At 64.5% G+C, this 16,196-nt stretch overlaps 1 protein-coding gene across 3 annotated transcripts in view; it reads left to right on the forward strand.

Moving 5' to 3' along the window:
- Positions 1-15,992, forward strand: part of Inf2 (inverted formin, FH2 and WH2 domain containing) — a 21,841-nt gene extending 5,849 nt beyond the window's left edge. Inside the window, exons 1-23 of one of the 3 annotated variants that reach the window (XM_005410836.2) lie at positions 1,887-2,016; positions 3,422-3,821; positions 4,728-4,843; positions 4,912-5,071; positions 5,435-5,468; positions 6,093-6,234; positions 6,612-6,753; positions 6,910-7,881; positions 8,140-8,285; positions 8,366-8,427; positions 8,946-9,048; positions 9,287-9,372; positions 9,669-9,769; positions 9,990-10,060; positions 10,131-10,238; positions 10,490-10,560; positions 11,073-11,193; positions 11,430-11,594; positions 11,769-11,871; positions 12,027-12,188; positions 12,669-13,265; positions 13,734-13,790; positions 15,208-15,992. In XM_005410836.2, the coding sequence (XP_005410893.1) occupies positions 1,951-2,016; positions 3,422-3,821; positions 4,728-4,843; positions 4,912-5,071; positions 5,435-5,468; positions 6,093-6,234; positions 6,612-6,753; positions 6,910-7,881; positions 8,140-8,285; positions 8,366-8,427; positions 8,946-9,048; positions 9,287-9,372; positions 9,669-9,769; positions 9,990-10,060; positions 10,131-10,238; positions 10,490-10,560; positions 11,073-11,193; positions 11,430-11,594; positions 11,769-11,871; positions 12,027-12,188; positions 12,669-13,265; positions 13,734-13,789 (3,984 nt within the window). In that variant the 5' untranslated portion in view covers positions 1,887-1,950 and the 3' untranslated portion in view covers position 13,790; positions 15,208-15,992. Of the gene's footprint in view, positions 1-1,886; positions 2,017-3,421; positions 3,822-4,727; positions 4,844-4,911; positions 5,072-5,434; positions 5,469-6,092; positions 6,235-6,611; positions 6,754-6,909; positions 7,882-8,139; positions 8,286-8,365; positions 8,428-8,945; positions 9,049-9,286; positions 9,373-9,668; positions 9,770-9,989; positions 10,061-10,130; positions 10,239-10,489; positions 10,561-11,072; positions 11,194-11,429; positions 11,595-11,768; positions 11,872-12,026; positions 12,189-12,668; positions 13,266-13,733; positions 13,791-15,207 lie in introns of those variants that run through there. The other 2 variants (XM_005410838.2, XM_005410837.2) reach the window with 2 other exon arrangements.
- The last annotated feature ends 204 nt before the right edge of the window (positions 15,993-16,196 follow it).

Consider the following 16,196-nt stretch of genomic DNA (forward strand, 5'->3'; position numbering starts at 1 on the left):
GGGGGGGGTGGGTGTCAGGTCAGTCGCCTCTGAGGTCTGAGACACCCTTGGCCCCGCTTCTCTAACATACGGTGTGGGCGGCAACTCCCAGCCAGGGCGTCGGCCTTCAGGTGTCTCTGACTCAGCGCAGCTGCCTGGGCATGTGGAGTGGAGGTGTGGGCATCACTGTGCCCGCTGGCCAGGCGCAGGCGGAGAAGCAGGCAGCATCTTACCAAGAGTCACCCTCTGAGGAGGTGGTGAGTGGCCGACTTGACCCAAGTCCCTTTCTCTCCAGCGGTGGAGTGGTCATTCGGGTCTGGGCTGGCCCCTGGCAGGCCTTGTGGGAGACCCCGCCTGCAGGAGCCCAATCTGAGCAGAAAGCCTGGTCATGGGCGAGGGGCGGGGGGACCCTGTGGTCAGCAGATAAAGTAGAAGCTGAGGAGCCACAGTGACTGCTCCTCCTGGTGACGAGCACGGTTGGAGCCCCACCGAGGCAGCTTCACTGGGGCCAGGGTGCTACCGTGTGTGGCAGATGGGGCCTGTCCTCTCTCCCCAGCACTGACCCACGATGCTCTAGGTGAGAAGCTGCAAAGGCAAATTCATGCTCCAGGCCCTGCCCTGAGGCCACACCCCCAAACCTCAGTCTCGAGCTGAGTCCCCGCCCGACCCCACCCTGTCTCCCTGCCTGCCAGGCCTCACTGGGAACCAGACACTCAGTCCTGGGGCTGGGCAGCGCCCGAGGCAGCAGGGCCAGGCATCCTGGACACACAGTGTTAAGACAGACCGCACATTCCAGATGCTCCCTATGTGCCCGCTGGCTGTTGGTCCCCACTCTGCATCTGGAGAACAGAGGGGAAGGGTATCTTGCCCAGGGTCCACAGCTGGTGAGCCCAGAAATAAGCTTCCACCTTGGCTGGCACCGATGCCATCCGAGGTATGCCCGCCAATGCCCGGAGAGCAGTAAACTGAGCCCCACCTTGCTATGCCCGGGGCCACAGGGCTGTGTTCAGGGGGTTGGCAGGGACCTGAGGAGGAGAGCTTTAGTCTCTCCACAGAGAGGAAGGCCAGGGCGCCTGCGTAGAGGCTGACTGGAAGCAGGGCCTCCTGTTGCACGGGGCTTTGTTCTCTTCTTGTTGGTCCTAAATTGACACCTGGGACTAAATTCATGGAAGCTGCTGATCACTGAGGAAGTCCCCACAGTCGTGGGTGGTCTTGCTCAGCTTCTGGACGGTGGCTGCGGGTGTGGGTCAGCCTGTGTGTCTGCGGGGCTGGCCACTGCCTGGAGTTTCCGTATCACCCTGCAAAGAGGCGGGGCTCTGACCCGTGGGCCTGAGCAAGGTTGTGCGGTCTGCTGGCATCACCTAGGTCTCTGGTGCCCCATTGAGCTTGCTTTCACAGCTGGACACAGTCCTCACCAGGTCACACCTCGCCAAGCTGGCACCAGGGTACAGCCAGCCACCTCCTGCCAAGGTTCCACCCCTCAACCAAGGGGCACCCATCAGTTGGGGTCTTTTAGGGAGCTGTAGTTCTAGCAACGAGGGGTGCACAGGCAGAAGGACTGGTCAGTGCCAGGGGGCAGTCCTGAGGTCAGCAAGCACCCTGGCCTTTGTATCTGGGGACCTTGGGACCTGGGCATGGCAGCTCTGGGTGGCCCTGCTGTGTCCAGGTCAGGTCCTTCTGCTTGGAGAGCCCCAGGCTCCCAGCCAGAGTGGACAGTGTGGAAGCCAAGGCCTGGCTGGGAGGGTTCATGCTCCATCCACTCGGCCTGTGCCAAGTGGGCAGGGACTCCAACCAGCAGGGAAGAGGGTAGGCGGGAAAGGGAGGGCCTGTGCTGGGCACCTCCTCAGGCAGACACACAAGGTGGGCACGGGGCATCCAGAGGCCGCTCAGGCTTGCTGCTTCTCACAGTGGAGCGGCTGCTCCCCTCCCCGTGGGGCCTTGGCGACCTGAGGCGGTGCAGAGTCTGCAGCAATGAGAAGCCTGAGGCAGGGCCCAGAATGGGTGGGCAGAGGCGGCCGCAAGGTCTTGCGCATCTGGGTGAGTGGACATGGAAGGTGGCCAAGGCCTTGCCTGTGGGGTTAAATGGGGTTGGGAGGACTGCAGGCTTCCTGCCTTCTGCGGCCTAGCAGGGGTCCCAGCTGTGGGGCGGAGGAAAGGGTAGAATCCGCCAAGCACTCCCAGCACCCACAGGCCCGAGGTCAGAGGTACAGCTTTGGAAACTGAGGCCCAGTTTATGCTGAGTGACCAGGCTTCAGGTGGCGCCCAAGCTGGGTCCACGCAAAGGACTGCAGGACAGCCCCCTTGTCCTGGCCCTGCAGAGCAGCTGCACAGGCAGACCACCAGGGGCTGGATAGGGCCTCGTTCTGTGCTCTGGGCAGGCAGGGATGCTGCAGGACCCTCACCCAAGCAAAAGCGGGCCTGAGGACACAGGCCGGCTGGACAGGATGTGTCTCTGCCCCCTGTGGCCCTGGGTGGCCGTTTGGGTTCTTAGCTTCCTGGGTTGGGTAGGACTTGCAAAGCCATGCTGGACATGAGTGCATAGACTCCCAGGGACCTCTGGGGTCCGGCCACTGTGGGGCAGGGGCTTGAGACCTGCTCTCCAGAGTGTTTCCTCCATGGCCCATGCGTCCACTGGGGCAGAGCGTGGGGACAGGGCCCTCCGATAGGGCTGAGTCCACCCAGTGCTGCCCGCCGGGGCTGCCCTCCCACGGCTCCATGTTGCCGTTCTCAGGCCCTAAATACAAGATCGCAGCCGTACATGGTCACAGGAGGGCCTGGGATGCCCCTGACCTTTGTGACTGTCCCCAGAGGCCGCAGTGGGGACAGAGTTGTAGCCAGCTCGGCTCAGGCAGGCGGGGTGGAGGTGGTGGCAGGCTGCACTGGGTCTGCTTAGGGAAAATCATCTTTCAGGGCCCCGACCCCCAGGGCCCAGTGCCAGCTCATCCGTGCACGCCGCCCCCCATAAGTGTGGTCTGGGAAGGCGGCCTGCTGCCCACCTGGGTGAGCACGGGACATTCGTCACTCAGAGCCTGAAGGCCACCCGTGACTGGCCCTCAGGCCACCCCCTCATCGCTCCTGAGGCCGTGGGCAGCCCAGGACTGCTCAGAAATGCAGCGTCAGCAGCACAGTCACTACCATGTCGGTGGCGTCCAGCCAGGGTGGCCACCCACTGGGCCTCTCCAAGATCCCAGGCTGGGGGTCTGTGGGGAGACAGTCCGCGTCTGTGTTGGGGACGCAGGTCTGTGTTGTGCCCCCATTTCTGCTGGGGTCCTCATGGTCACTGAGGGGGCCTTGCCCTCTGCCCTTCCCAGCCCCTCAGCAGGAAGCACAGCTGAAGCAGAGGACAGTGCCCCTGGTGGCTGTGCTGGGCCCTGTCTCTCAGGCTGCGGGTCACTTCTGTCCCCCGGCTGTGCTGACTGTCCCCTCCCCGTCCTGCCCACAGTTCGGCAAAATGTCGGTGAAGGAGGGTGCCCAGCGCAAGTGGGCAGCACTGAAGGAGAAGCTGGGGCCGCAGGACTCGGACCCCACGGAGGCCAACCTGGAGAGCGCCGAGCCCGAGCTGTGCATCCGGCTGCTGCAGATGCCCTCTGTGGTCAACTACTCGGGGCTGCGCAAGCGGCTGGAGAGCAGCGATGGCGGCTGGATGGTGCAGTTCCTGGAGCAGAGTGGCTTGGACCTGCTGCTTGAGGCGTTGGCGCGGCTGTCAGGCCGCGGGGTGTCTCGCATTGCTGACGCCCTTCTGCAGCTCACCTGTGTCAGCTGCGTGCGCGCCGTCCTGAACTCGCAGCCGGGCATTGGGTACATCCTCAGCAACCAGGGCTATGTGCGCCAGCTCTCCCTGGGTGAGCACCAGGGCAGGCTGGGCCGGGGCGGAAGCCAGCAGGCAGGCACCCTAGAGAAGGGTGGAGGATGTCCCCTCCATTTGTACCTGGCTGTCCCCGTTCCCTCTGTCCCGTGACTCCACAGCCCTGTAGGGGGCCACACCCTCAGTGCCCAGGTTCTGATCCACATGGTGGCCCCCGGGTGCCCCCAAGTGCCTGTACTTGCTTCAGACCCTTTCTCTTAGATGGCCAGGTACAGGCACAGCCTCCGTCTCTGCTGGTTTATACCACTTCCTCCAGGAAGTCTCCTGCACCATGGTCTGGGTTGGGCCCAACCCCTGACAAGAGCTCCTTGCTGGATGGTGGTCTTGTGTGTCCTTTGCCCACCCACTGTGCTGCTGCAGGGTGGCAGCCAGGCTCCATAGAGGCTCCAGAGCTGGCCAGGGAGCGTGGGCAGTGATAGGGCAGGGCCATGGGGACGGCTGAGTGACCAGCCAAACTGGGGCCCAGCCCGTCAGCCTGTCTCCTCAGCCGGCCCCAGACAAGACAACCTCCAAAACTTTCCCAGACCGGAGTCGGGTAGGATGTCAGGGTTTGTGATCAAGGATGCACCCCAGGCTGTCTGTCCTAGCGTAGTTGATGCTATTTGGGGAAAACTGCACCCAGAGCCAGCAGCAGGGGCTGGACCAGCCCCAGAGGACCAGGTGGCCCCTGCCCTTGCCTCCAAGCTCTCCTTGGAGGGGTGGCCCTGTTGTATGGAAGGCAGGGTCCAGACATCGGGAGGAAGCAGGCCAGGGCTGTGCTGAGCACCATGGCAAAGCCAGGGCGCCCCCTAGTGTCCTGCCAGCCCCGAGTTCAGTCAGGAGGCCTTGTGGGCCAGGCTGGCCAGCAGGTGGACAGTGGGCCTGCTGACACCCTCCCCTGCAGCCCTGGACACATCCAACGTGATGGTCAAGAAGCAGGTGTTCGAGCTGCTGGCCGCCTTGTGCATCTACTCACCTGAGGGCCACGCGCTGACGCTGGATGCCCTAGACCACTACAAGGTGAGCACAGGGCCGGGCTGGGTGTGGGGCGCCCCTGCCTGGACAGCGCTCACCCGCCCACTCCACAGACGGTGTGCAGCCAGCAGTACCGCTTCAGTGTCATCATGAACGAGCTGTCCGACAGTGACAACGTACCCTACGTCGTCACCCTGCTGAGTGTGATCAATGCCGTCATCCTGGGCCCCGAGGACCTCCGCATCCGCACCCAGCTGCGCTGCGAGTTCATTGGTAACTGCCTGCCTGCCGGCCCCTCTGCCAGCCTCCTGTCCCCACCCCTTTCCCGGGAAAGGCACTGTCACAGGGCCCAGAGCCTCCTTCCACTTCCTGCCTGAGTAACTCGGGCCTCGGGACTCCTGGTGTCAGCCCTGCGGGCTGCAGTCCAAGGCTGGCTGGGCAGCGGAGTAGGCAGCAGTCAGTGAGCAGGCACCATGGGTATCCCCTGACGTCCCATGAGTAGGTCTGTGTGTGGCAGGAGTGACCAGGGCGGGGAGGAGAAGGAGTCAGGGTAAGCCAGGTACAGTAGTGGGGGGGGGGGGGCGGTGGTTGTCCAGCAGCAACCTCCACACCCTCTGACCCAGTGTCCCTCCCCAGGGCTGCAGCTGCTGGACATTCTGACCCGGCTGAGGTGAGTCTCGCTGTGACTGCCCTGAGGTCCTTCCCAGCCAGGCCCCTTCCCTGGCGTCCCAGCTGCCTGGCCCGTGCATCGCCTCCGGGGGGAGGTGGCTTCTGGAGCTGCCCTGTGGTGTACCCTGAACCACCTGTCAGTTGGTGCCGTAGAAACTAGGCTCCCAGGTCCAGCACAGCACACCCAGTTAATGCCAGTGGCAGACACATGACAAAGTGTTAGTACGAGCACATCCTAGATGTGGCGCAGGACGCACTCACAGAACAGTCTGACTCCATTACCTGCAACCTGAGAGAAATTGGTGTCCTGGTGAGCAGGGGCTCAGCTAGCACCACCCCAGGGACATCAGTACCAGGAGGGGTGCCGAGCTCAGGTGGGGTGCCAAGGGCTCCACTCACCAACCAGGTGAGACTGGCAATGCCCTCAGCCCCAGCCAGGGTGCTGCCCCTGCAGCTGTGGAGGACAGGCCTCGAGGGGGAGCTTGACCGTGCCCTTCCCCTCCGGGGTATGTGCAGATGCCTGGGGACCCTGGCCAGCTTGCAGCACGTGAGGCTCAGACCCGTGAACCCCTAGGCTCCGGCTGCATCTGGAGCCTTAGGTCAGCAGCCAGGGCTCTCTGCCTAGGGACCTGGAGGACGCCGACCTGCTGATCCAGCTGGAGGCCTTTGAGGAGGCCAAGGCAGAGGACGAGGAGGAGCTGCTGCGCGTGTGTGATGGCGTCAACATGAACAGCCACCAGGAGGTTTTTGCCTCGCTCTTCCACAAGGTGGGCCTGCGCAGAGCCTGGGGACAGAGACCCTCTGTGTCCCCGGCAGTGGCACAAAGCTGGGTTCATACTGCAGGCAGATGGAGGCTGCGCTGCCCAGGACCAGGGCTGTGCCTTCCTGGACCCAGCTGGCCAGCTGCCAATCAGGGTCCTGAGCCCTGAGCCCTGAGCCCAGCAGCCCTCATTTGGGGTATGTGTGCCTGGAGACACCTTCGTTCGTCACTGTTGGGCAGGGTGTGCTCCTGGCAGCCATGTGGAGATCCCATAGCACACAGGACCGTCCCCTTTGTCACCAGGAATGCTGAGGGGGGTGTGGGGCGGGCGTCCCGGGCAGGTGGTGGGGGCACTGACCTGGCCCGGGCCTCTTGCCTGCCCAGGTGAGCTGCTCCCCAGCGTCGGCCCAGTTGTTGTCTGTGCTGCAGGGCCTCCTGCACCTGGAGCCCTCTGGCCGCTCGGGTCAGCTGCTCTGGGAGGCCCTGGAGAGCCTGGTGAACCGGGCTGTGCTTCTGGCCAGTGATGGTGAGTGGTGGGGCGAGCAGAAGGTGCAGCCCTCCGGGACACACAGGGCGTAGGCCGTGGGGGGGCCAGCCTGTGCCAGCCATCTTGACCTCACCCCTCTGCCTGTCCCCTTCTCCGGCCTCTCCCTTGACCTGAGCGTCCCCTGACATGTTGCAGCCCAGGAGTGCACCCTGGAGGAAGTGGTCGAGCGGCTGCTGGCTGGCAAAGGGAGGCCTCGTCCGAGCCCCCTGGACCAGGCCCACAAGAGTGTCCAAGCTGACCTTGACCAGAATCAGAGGGCCATGCCCCCTGGAGACACTACTGCCCCCCGAGCTGGTGTAGGGGGTGCCTGGCAACCAGCAGTGGCTCCTGCTTGCCAGCGGGTGGCCAGCATCCAGAGCTCCAGCGTGACAACTGTACAGCCCGCAGCGCCCCCACAGAGGACACCCAGCCCACCCCCACCTGTGCCCCTTCTCCCAGGCCCCACCACCAGGCCTCCCCTACACCCCCTGCCAGGCCTAGGGACTACACCTCCCCCTCCTCCCCTGCCCAGCTTGGAGGCTACGCCTCCCCCTCCCCCTCCTCCTCCCCTGCCCAACCTGGGGGCTACACCTCCCCCTCCTCCTCCCCTGCCCAACCTGGGGGCTACACCTCCCCCTCCTCCTCCCCTGCCCAACCTGGGGGCTACACCTCCCCCTCCTCCTCCCTTGCCCAACCTGGGGGCTACACCTCCCCCTCCTCCTCCCCTGCCCAGCCTAGGAGCTACATCTCCCCCAGCACCCCCTCCACCCCCTCCCCCTCCCCCACTCAGCCTGGGGGCTATGCCTCCCCCTCCCCCACCTCCCCCTCCCCTGCCCAGCCTGGGGGGCTCATTTTCCTCAGCACCCCCACCCGCACCCCCCCTGCCTGGCTTTGGCAGTGCCCTGCCCCCACCCCCTCCTCCACTCCCAGGGTGCCCTCCCCCTCCCCCTCCCCTGTTACCTGGCACCTTGGGGCTCCCCATGGCAGCTGGCGTGGAGGAGATCATTGTGGCGCAAGTGGACCATGGCCTGGGCTCCACCTGGGTCCCCAGCCACCGCAGGGTGAACCCCCCAACACTGCGCATGAAGAAGCTCAACTGGCAGAAGCTGCCATCCAACGTGGCCCGAGGTGCGGCCCACAGTGCCCAGGCGGCTGCCCTGGAGGGTGCTGGGGAGGGGCAGCTGGGTAGCGGCAGGCTCTAGCCCGTGAGGTACCCTCCTCACTCACCCAGGCGAGCTGACCCGTGGGCTCTGCCTGCCTGTCAGACACAGGGATGTATGTGTGCGTGTCCACACACGTGTGGGTGCCAGGCAGCGGCCGGGGGTGTCCAGCGCTGCGTGCTGCACCTGGCCCAGGTTCGTGGCCTGATGCAGCCTCTCCCTGCAGAGCGCAACTCCATGTGGGCCACACTGAGCGGCCCAGGCACCGAGCAGGTGGAGCCTGACTTCCCCAGCATCGAGCGGCTCTTCTCCTTCCCGGTCGCCAAGCCCAAGGAGCCCACAGCTGCCCCGGCCAGGAAGGAGCCCAAGGAGGTGGGGTCGGGCCGGACTCGGGGTGCTGGATGGGGCCACCACTGCTGCCCTCCAGGTTCCAGCTTTGCTGGGTCTTCCAGGTCACTTTTCTGGATGCCAAGAAGAGCCTGAACCTCAATATCTTCCTGAAGCAGTTTAAATGGTGAGGGTCATGACCCCAGGCCCAGGCCCAGAGAAGCTATGCACCCTGCCCAGTCCTAAGGGGTGTCAGACAGTGCCCTCCAGGGCCTGGCAGCCTGGCCCAGCAGTGCCCTCTGGAGGCCGCCCTGGGGCAGTGCAGCTCCATCCCCAGGGCTGCCCCCGCTGGGGGTCCTCAGTCTCTTCCCTGCCCAGTTCAGGTAATGGGGTAGGACAGGCCTAGAGTAGCTGGGGTTGCCAGGCCACACACAAGCATGGCTGGGTCGGGATGAGGGCCTCACGACCTCCCCTGCTGCGGGCTCTGGCACTGGCCCGGGGGGGCTGCTCCCAGCCCCAAGCCACCCTGGGAGGGGTGGCAGGTAGAAAGTGTGTTGTTCAGCCTGAGCCTCATTTCCTCAATGACACTGGGCAGATTGTTCTGGTTCTGCTAGCCCTGGCTACACCCGTCTGAGGCCCTGCTGGATGAGGCCCCCAGCAGGTGAGGGAGGCTCCTCACCAGTCCCTGTCCTGTCACCCCTCCAGCTCCAATGAGGAGGTCACTGCCATGATCCGGGCTGGGGACACGGCCAAGTTCGATGTGGAGGTTCTCAAACAACTCCTGAAGCTCCTTCCAGAGAAGCACGAGGTCAGCTGGGGTCCCAGGCCACAAAGAGGATGGGACAGGCCCTGACCTGGCTCTGCCTACAGGGACAGAGAAGGCCACCCTGCCTGGAGCAGTGAGGACACAGGCCCAGAGAGAGCCGTGCAGGAGGGCCTCTGGGGAAGGGCAGGAGTTGGTGTGCATGTGTGTGCGCACGTGTGTGTACAAGTATGTGCACATGCATGCATGCAGTAAATCCCATGCATGGGCCTCCTTCTGGCAGATTGAGAACCTTCGGGCATTCACAGAGGAGCGAGCCAAGCTGGCCAATGCTGACCAGTTCTACGTTCTCCTGCTGGACATTCCCTGGTGAGTGGCTGTGGGGAGGGAATCTGGCAAGACTAGGGGAGGGGCTGTGCAGACACCCCTTGTCCCCAGCCCTTGCGTACAAAAACGAGGGCCTGGGGTCTCTGGAGGGGCCCCCAGGGGTGCCAGGGTCCTCCTGGGAAGGCCTCCTACACCCTAGCACCTCAGCCGCCAGCTGTACAGAATCAGGCCTGGGGCAGGCCTGGGAGTGTGCATGAGGGACAGAGCCAGTGCTCTGTGTCCAGTGGACACTGACTGTGGCAAGGGCACCTTGGTCCTGACCCGTGCTCTGCCCACAGCTACCAGCTCCGGATCGAGTGCATGCTGCTGTGTGAGGGCACGGCTGTTGTGCTGGACATGGTTCGGCCCAAGGCCCAGCTGGTACTCAGCGCCTGTGACAGTGAGTGGGGCTGGGGAGGCGGAGGGAAGGGCCGCCGCACAGGAGGGCACGAATGGGTCTCTGCTGCTGCCAGTGTCAGCATGGCCACCGAGAACAGCAGGGTGGCAGCTTTCCTGGTGCTGTGCTGAGCCAGGGGCATCTAGGGTCAGGGAGTGAAGGCACCAAACCCCACACCGGCGAGGGGGCCTTGGGCCTGCCCTCACCGCTGCCCACACCACAGGCCTGCTCAACAGCCACCGGCTGCCTGTCTTCTGCCAGCTGATCCTGAAGATCGGGAACTTCCTCAACTACGTGAGTCGGAGGTGGCCCTGGCCTGTGCCCAGCCCGAGAAGGCAGGGGACTCACTCCTGGTCCCTTGCAGGGCAGCCACACGGGGGATGCTGACGGCTTCAAGATCAGCACGCTGCTGAAGCTCACAGAGACCAAGTCACAGCAGAACCGTGTGACGCTACTGCACCACGTGCTGGAGGTAGGTGGGCCTACTGGGGACTGCGGGGTGGGTGCAGTGTCCCTCCTGCAGCCCCTGTCCCTCCCCAGGCCACCTGGTCCTGTCTGGTGTGTGGCAGTTCCTAAAAAAAGCAGTCATCGAAAGATCATGGCCAGGATCCAGGAGGCCCAGGGCTGAGCGATTCCTGATCCTCAGTTGCTAAGGGTTACCGCTGGAGGCAGCCCCAGGTGCAGGCGGCCAAGCTGAGTCTCACTGGACACATCCTGTTGCAGGAAGTGGAAAAGAGCCACCCGGACCTGCTGCAGCTCCCTAGAGACCTGGAGCAGCCATCCCAAGCAGCAGGGTAGGAGGTCCCAGGCAGGGAGGCTGCAGACAGGGCTGGCTCAGCACTCACGACCTGGTACCGGGTGGGGCACTGACCCTCACCTTGGGGCAGGACATCACCTCTGCTATGCCAGAGAAATGCGGCTGAGAGGGCAGGGGGTGGCCTGGGCTGGCCCAGCCTTGTGACATGCTCAGCTGCAAGCAGCATCATGCCGCCCCAAGGCCCAGAAGAGGATACTGAGGCAAGGGCAGCTGTGTCACCTGCCAGGGCCCCTCCACCGGGCAGGGGTTTGGGAGGACAGCCACCCAACTCCCCGCCCTGCCAGGTTTCACCATCCCAGATGCCTCTGTGGTCCAGGAGCTGCTGGACCTTGAGGACAGTCACACAGGAGGGCAGTTGACCCCCCTGCCAGGCTGGCTTCAGAGTTCACAGTGCAGCACCAGGCCCCTGGGGGGTGTGGGTGCAGCTCCTCATCCCTGGCAGGCTGGTGTTGGCTCCCCCTGAGCTTGCCTGGCTCTGGTGCCTTTCAGGATCAACGTGGAGATCATCCGCGCAGAGGCCAGTACCAACCTGAAGAAGCTGCTGGACGCGGAGCGGAAGCTGTCCACCTCCGCCCCTGAGGTGCAGGAGCAGTACAAGCATCGCCTGCAGGCACGTGGAGTGGACCCCAGCTGGCAGGAGAGGCTGGATGGCTCCAGTGAGGGGCAACCGCCTGGGTCAGGCCAGGCTGGAAGGGGGCGCAGAGGCAGCGTTCAGAGTGGTGGCCTCCCCAAGGCGGGTGCGGGTGCCCAGATCCTGGCAGAGTCTGGGGCTCCCCTTGGCTGTGGCCCTGCCCCATGGCTGCTCCCCATCTTGCCTGGGGGTGGTGACTGAGGCCCTGCCCCCAGGCCAGCATCACAGCCTCCCAAGAGCTGGACTCGGTGTTCAAGGCCATTGAGCAGAGGAAGCTGGAGCTGGCCGACTACCTGTGCGAAGACCCCCAGCAGCTGTCCCTGGAGGACACGTTCAGCACCATGAGGACCTTCCGGGACCTCTTCACATGTTCCCTGAAGGTGGGAGGGGCTGCCTGAGGCCAGAGGGGTCCTGTGGCCCTTGCCATCCCCAGAGGGCTGCTGGGTGGGTGTAGCTGTGTGGCCCTCCAGCTAGGGCCACCCCTGCCACAGCCCAGGCTCATGGTCAGCAGAGGGCTGCAGGGCTGAGTGACAGGCTCCTGTCCACCCGAGCAGGAGAACAAGGACAGGAAGGAGCAGGTGGCGAAGGCAGAGAGGAGGAAGCGGCAGCTGGCAGAGGAGGAGGCACGGAGGCCGCAGGGCAAGGACGGGAAGCCTGGTGAGGCCGGGCTCAGGCGGGGCAGGGCAGGGACCAAGGGAATCCTCCTCACCCATGTCTTACAGCTTTGCCCCCTCCGGGACCCGTCCTTCTCAGGGCCCTGGGGTGGGATCCGGGTCCCCAGAACAGCTCTCTGAGGGTCCCTGGCTCCTCAGGGAAGAAGGCGGCTGGGAGGCAGGAGGAGGTATGCGTGATTGATGCCCTGCTGGCGGACATCAGAAAGGGCTTCCAGCTGCGCAAGACCACCCGCGGCCGAGGGGAAGCCGAAGGAAGTGGCAGGCTGGCCGTGGCGGACCCCCTCAGGGCCCGGGAGCCTGGTGAGCCCCTGCCTGCCGCCTCTGTGTGGTTCCCCCGGCTTCCACCCTGCAGCCTTGTGACCTTAGAGAGTCACCCTGGCAGGGGGAACCCCGACTGCTGTCATGGTGGGGAAGGGGTCTGCCACAGGTGTGGATGGCCCAGTGCAGCCCCCTCCGACCCCTGGACAGCCCATGCAGCCTGTCCGGTCCCCACTGGCCCCTGGGTACCAGAAAAGCTGGGGGTTTGTGACCTATTGACAAACACCTCAGGGCTCGAGACCTGGGTGGTGGGACAGGCAGCCGGTGGGGGTGCCCACTCCTGAGCAGTTTTCCTCCAGGTCTGGGGACAGGGGTGGTCTGTGTGTCCAGAGTGAGAACGCTGGGACCCAGCCTGCCTGTGGGAAGCCACACTGGGGGCCTCTGACAGGGGTCAGGAGGCTTCTGGGCAGGGTGGAGGCAGGCTCTTGCCCTTCTCTGACCTCATGTGTCCCCCACCCACAGCAGCTGCCAGTGACCCTGTGCAGGGCCCCACAGGTGGCACAGGCTGCCCCGCCCTAGAGCTGGACCTTCGTGCCGCAGTGAGCAGTGAGCCACAGGGCTGCGATTCTCTGGACACAGTGACCCCCAGCCCAGCACCCTGTGGCGAGGAGAGTGGCCCACCGCCCGTGGAGCGGCGCTCCTCCTGGTACGTTGATGCCAGTGACTTCCTGGACACCGAGGATGCGCTGAGCACCTGCCCCTCCAAGGAGGCCTGGCCGGTGGCCTTGGGAGACTCTCACACGCTGAAGCCTCTGCAGTTCTCCAGCAAAGAGCCTCCAGGACCACAGAGTTCAGGACCCCAGGATGCCGAGGACCCTGAAGCTTCTCAGGCCAGGGCAGACAGCACAAGCCAAGGACCGGAGGACATAGGCCCTGGTGGGGACGAGGACAGGGAGGACACAGCCCCAGAGTCTGCACTGGACACATCCTTGGACAAGTCCTTCTCCGAAGACATGGTGACAGACTCCTCTGGGTCTGGCTCCCTCCCCAGGACCCGGGGCCAAACCTCGAAGGGCTCGAGCAAGCGGAGGAAGAAGCGTTCCTCTAGGAGCCAGGAGGGTAATTTGGGGCCGGAGGGGTGGCGAGGGGGGCTCTGGTGTCGGCCCGCGGTCAAGGCTCCCATCCCTGCAGGGCTCGGGACCACTCCCTCCTGCGGCCACCACCTGGTGACTGGTCCTGCCCCCTCCCCAGGGGGCACTGCAGGCTCCAGCAGCGGCCAGGAGAGAGGGTGACTGGGGCACACACAGGGGCGGCAGCGCTTCACCACGGGGCCAGCTTCGGACCCCACACCTGCATCGCTGCATCCCAGACCCACCATCCCCGCTTCCACAGCCCCGGCCGGGAGTGGGGTGGCTCACACCAGGTGCACAGGGCTGGTACGAGGCCTGGGGCACATGGCTGCACTGGGCTCTGTGCCATAGAACTGGGCATGGTGCCGCGCACTGCGGCTGTCCCCCAAGGGCGGCAGCCCCTCCCTGCGGTCACCCGGGAGAAGCTGCTGAGTACATTTCTTTCCTTTGAAAGCAGAGGTTGCCCCTGATTCTGATGATAATAAAACAAAAAGGCTGTGTGTAATCCAGTGAGGTAGGTACACAGCCGCTCTGTGTGCACTAATGTGGTAGGCGCTGGGCTGAGCCTGCTGCCCAGCCCTCCCAGACGCTAACCTGGCTTCGCTCTGGCCCATGGGGCGTGGTGGCAGACGCCTCCTGGGGCCCTTGGTGGCAGCTCCTTCCAATCCTCACACCTGCTGAGAAGGTCTGGGGCTGTGCGTTTTCCTTGAGCCTCTTCTGCTTTGGCAGGACGCAGCCTCAGCGCTAGCCTCAAGGCCAATGGCCTTGGGGAGGAGTGGAGCTCCGTGTGGGGAGGGGAGGGCGGCTGAGGCTGCTCCTGCCGCGCGTTCTGGCCCTAACCACAGCCCGCTGCCCCTGTGGCTTCACTGACCCTGCTTCCCTGGGTGACCTCTGCCCTGCGGGCACACACAGCACAGCCAGGCCTCCACGGGCTGCTGCGGCCCTCGGGGCGAAGGTGCTGGCCAAGCATGTGCCCAGGGAGGCTGTGAGGAGCCGGAACAAGTGGGCGGCCTCCCCCTTGCCTGAGCCGGGTCTGAGGGCAGGCACCTCCCAGCGAGTGGAAGGACCCCGGGGCCATCGATGTGGCCCGAGAGGTTGAGATGGCGTGGGCTCCTGCTTAGAGAATGAGAGAGCCATGTGCGCTTTGTGCGGGCTCGGAGGCCCAGCACCTCCAGCCCCACCCAGGGTGCCCTGCCTCCCTCACATTGGGCCCAGGCTCCAGGTCAGGGCATAGGGATGAGGTTGTTGCTCCCATTGGAGGCAGGGCCAGTATCAGGACCACAAGAGCGTACTTCTTGTCTTTCTGGGGTCCTGGGGATTGAGCCCAAGGGCCTTCACACTGCAAGTTACGTTACTGTGGGACAAGGTACCAATAAATCATTAGGTTTACCAGGCTGGGCTCCAACTTACCATTCTCCTGCCTCAGCCTCCCAGAGTACTGGGATGACAGGCATACCTGCCTGGCACAGGGCGAGGGGTTCCATGGACTCCTACCTGCAAGTGCAGCCCATGGGGGCCTGGACCCCACCTCAGTGGCGTAAGTACAGGTGCAGCCCCTGGCTATGGCACAGCCCACCGCCCTGGGCACACAGCCCAGCTCACTGTGGACTTGCTACCCCTGTCCACCAAGGACATGAGGGCATTGGGGCGGTGCCCAGCGGATCTTCAGGGAGTGCAGAGGGTGCCAGGCACACAGGGTGTCCAGGTGGAGGCCCTGGTGCTCAGCCACAGCAGAGACTGAGCAGTCGGAGGCTGGCCGGAGGAGCCAGTGGGGACAGAGTATAGACAGTGGGCATGGATCAGAGGGAGCCTGGAACCAGTGTGGACTCGGGACTCAGGGCCCAGCCCTGGCAGAGGGACGGAGGGGATAGGGACCAAACGCTGTCCCCAGTAGGGCTGCTCCTAATGACGTTGCTTCCTTTGCTCCACAGGCCTCAGGCCCAAGCCCAAAGCCAAGTGAGAGGCGCACAGCCCTGGCACCGCATGGCCCTGGACATGCTGCTAGGAGGCTCCTCTGACCAGGCTGGGACTGGGCCCCGAGGAGCCCCCGAGGAACTCTGTGCCTTACCCAGCCGGGGGCCTTGAAGCCTCCTGGTGGTGTGGCCAGGACCCCACAGACTCCAGCGCTCAGGCCTGGCACCTCCTGCACCACCTGCACGCACACAGCTCGTGACCTGCTTCGTGACCTGACACCGCTCATGCCCCGGTCTGTGGGCCCAGCACTGCTCTCCAGGTGCCTCGCCCTCGGGAGATGTCGCCTACCCCTTCCTCCGTCAGCTCAGCCAGGGCAGTTTTGTGTGTGTGTGTGTGTTCTGGAGACAGACTCTTGATAAGTTGCCCAAACTGGCCTCCAACTTGGGACCCTCCTGCCTCAGTGTCCTGTGTGGCTGGGGTTATAGGCACGTGCCACCCCGCTCAGTGCTCAGCTGGTTTTTGATCGGAAGACGTTTCAGCCTCTGTTTGAGTCTATGCTGTCCAGAGGCAGCTGTGTTGGGGCAGTGCAGGAACTCCAGGCCTGAGCTGAGGCAGCCCAGTGGGCAGTGCCATGGGCAGTGTGCCCAGCCCCTTAGGGTCACCGGGGGCTGCCCTGTGACCCTGCACCTCGAGTGGCCACCTCATCAGCACCCTCCCAGGACCCGCTGCCCAGGGCCCAGGTGGACCACTGAGGCTGGAAGCAGAGGGACTTTGACCAATAAAAAGCAAGCCTGGCCCAGCATGGCCTTCGTGTTCAGGCAGAGGGACTGGATAGGGCTCTGGGGCTCCAGCTCCCCACCTTCCCCTCACTGACATGGGGAGAGGCATGGTTGAGCAGATGGGGTGAAGGGAGAACGGGTGGGTAGAGGGCAGGTGGGTACAGGGACAGGTGTGCAGTGGGCATCACTGGCTCTGCGGCTGGGGAAGCCAGACGGTTGCTGAGCAA

The sequence above is a fragment of the Chinchilla lanigera genome, unplaced genomic scaffold (genome assembly GCF_000276665.1).
Source record: "Chinchilla lanigera isolate Chin_1 unplaced genomic scaffold, ChiLan1.0 scaffold00137, whole genome shotgun sequence".
Classification (NCBI taxonomy): domain Eukaryota; kingdom Metazoa; phylum Chordata; class Mammalia; order Rodentia; family Chinchillidae; genus Chinchilla; species Chinchilla lanigera.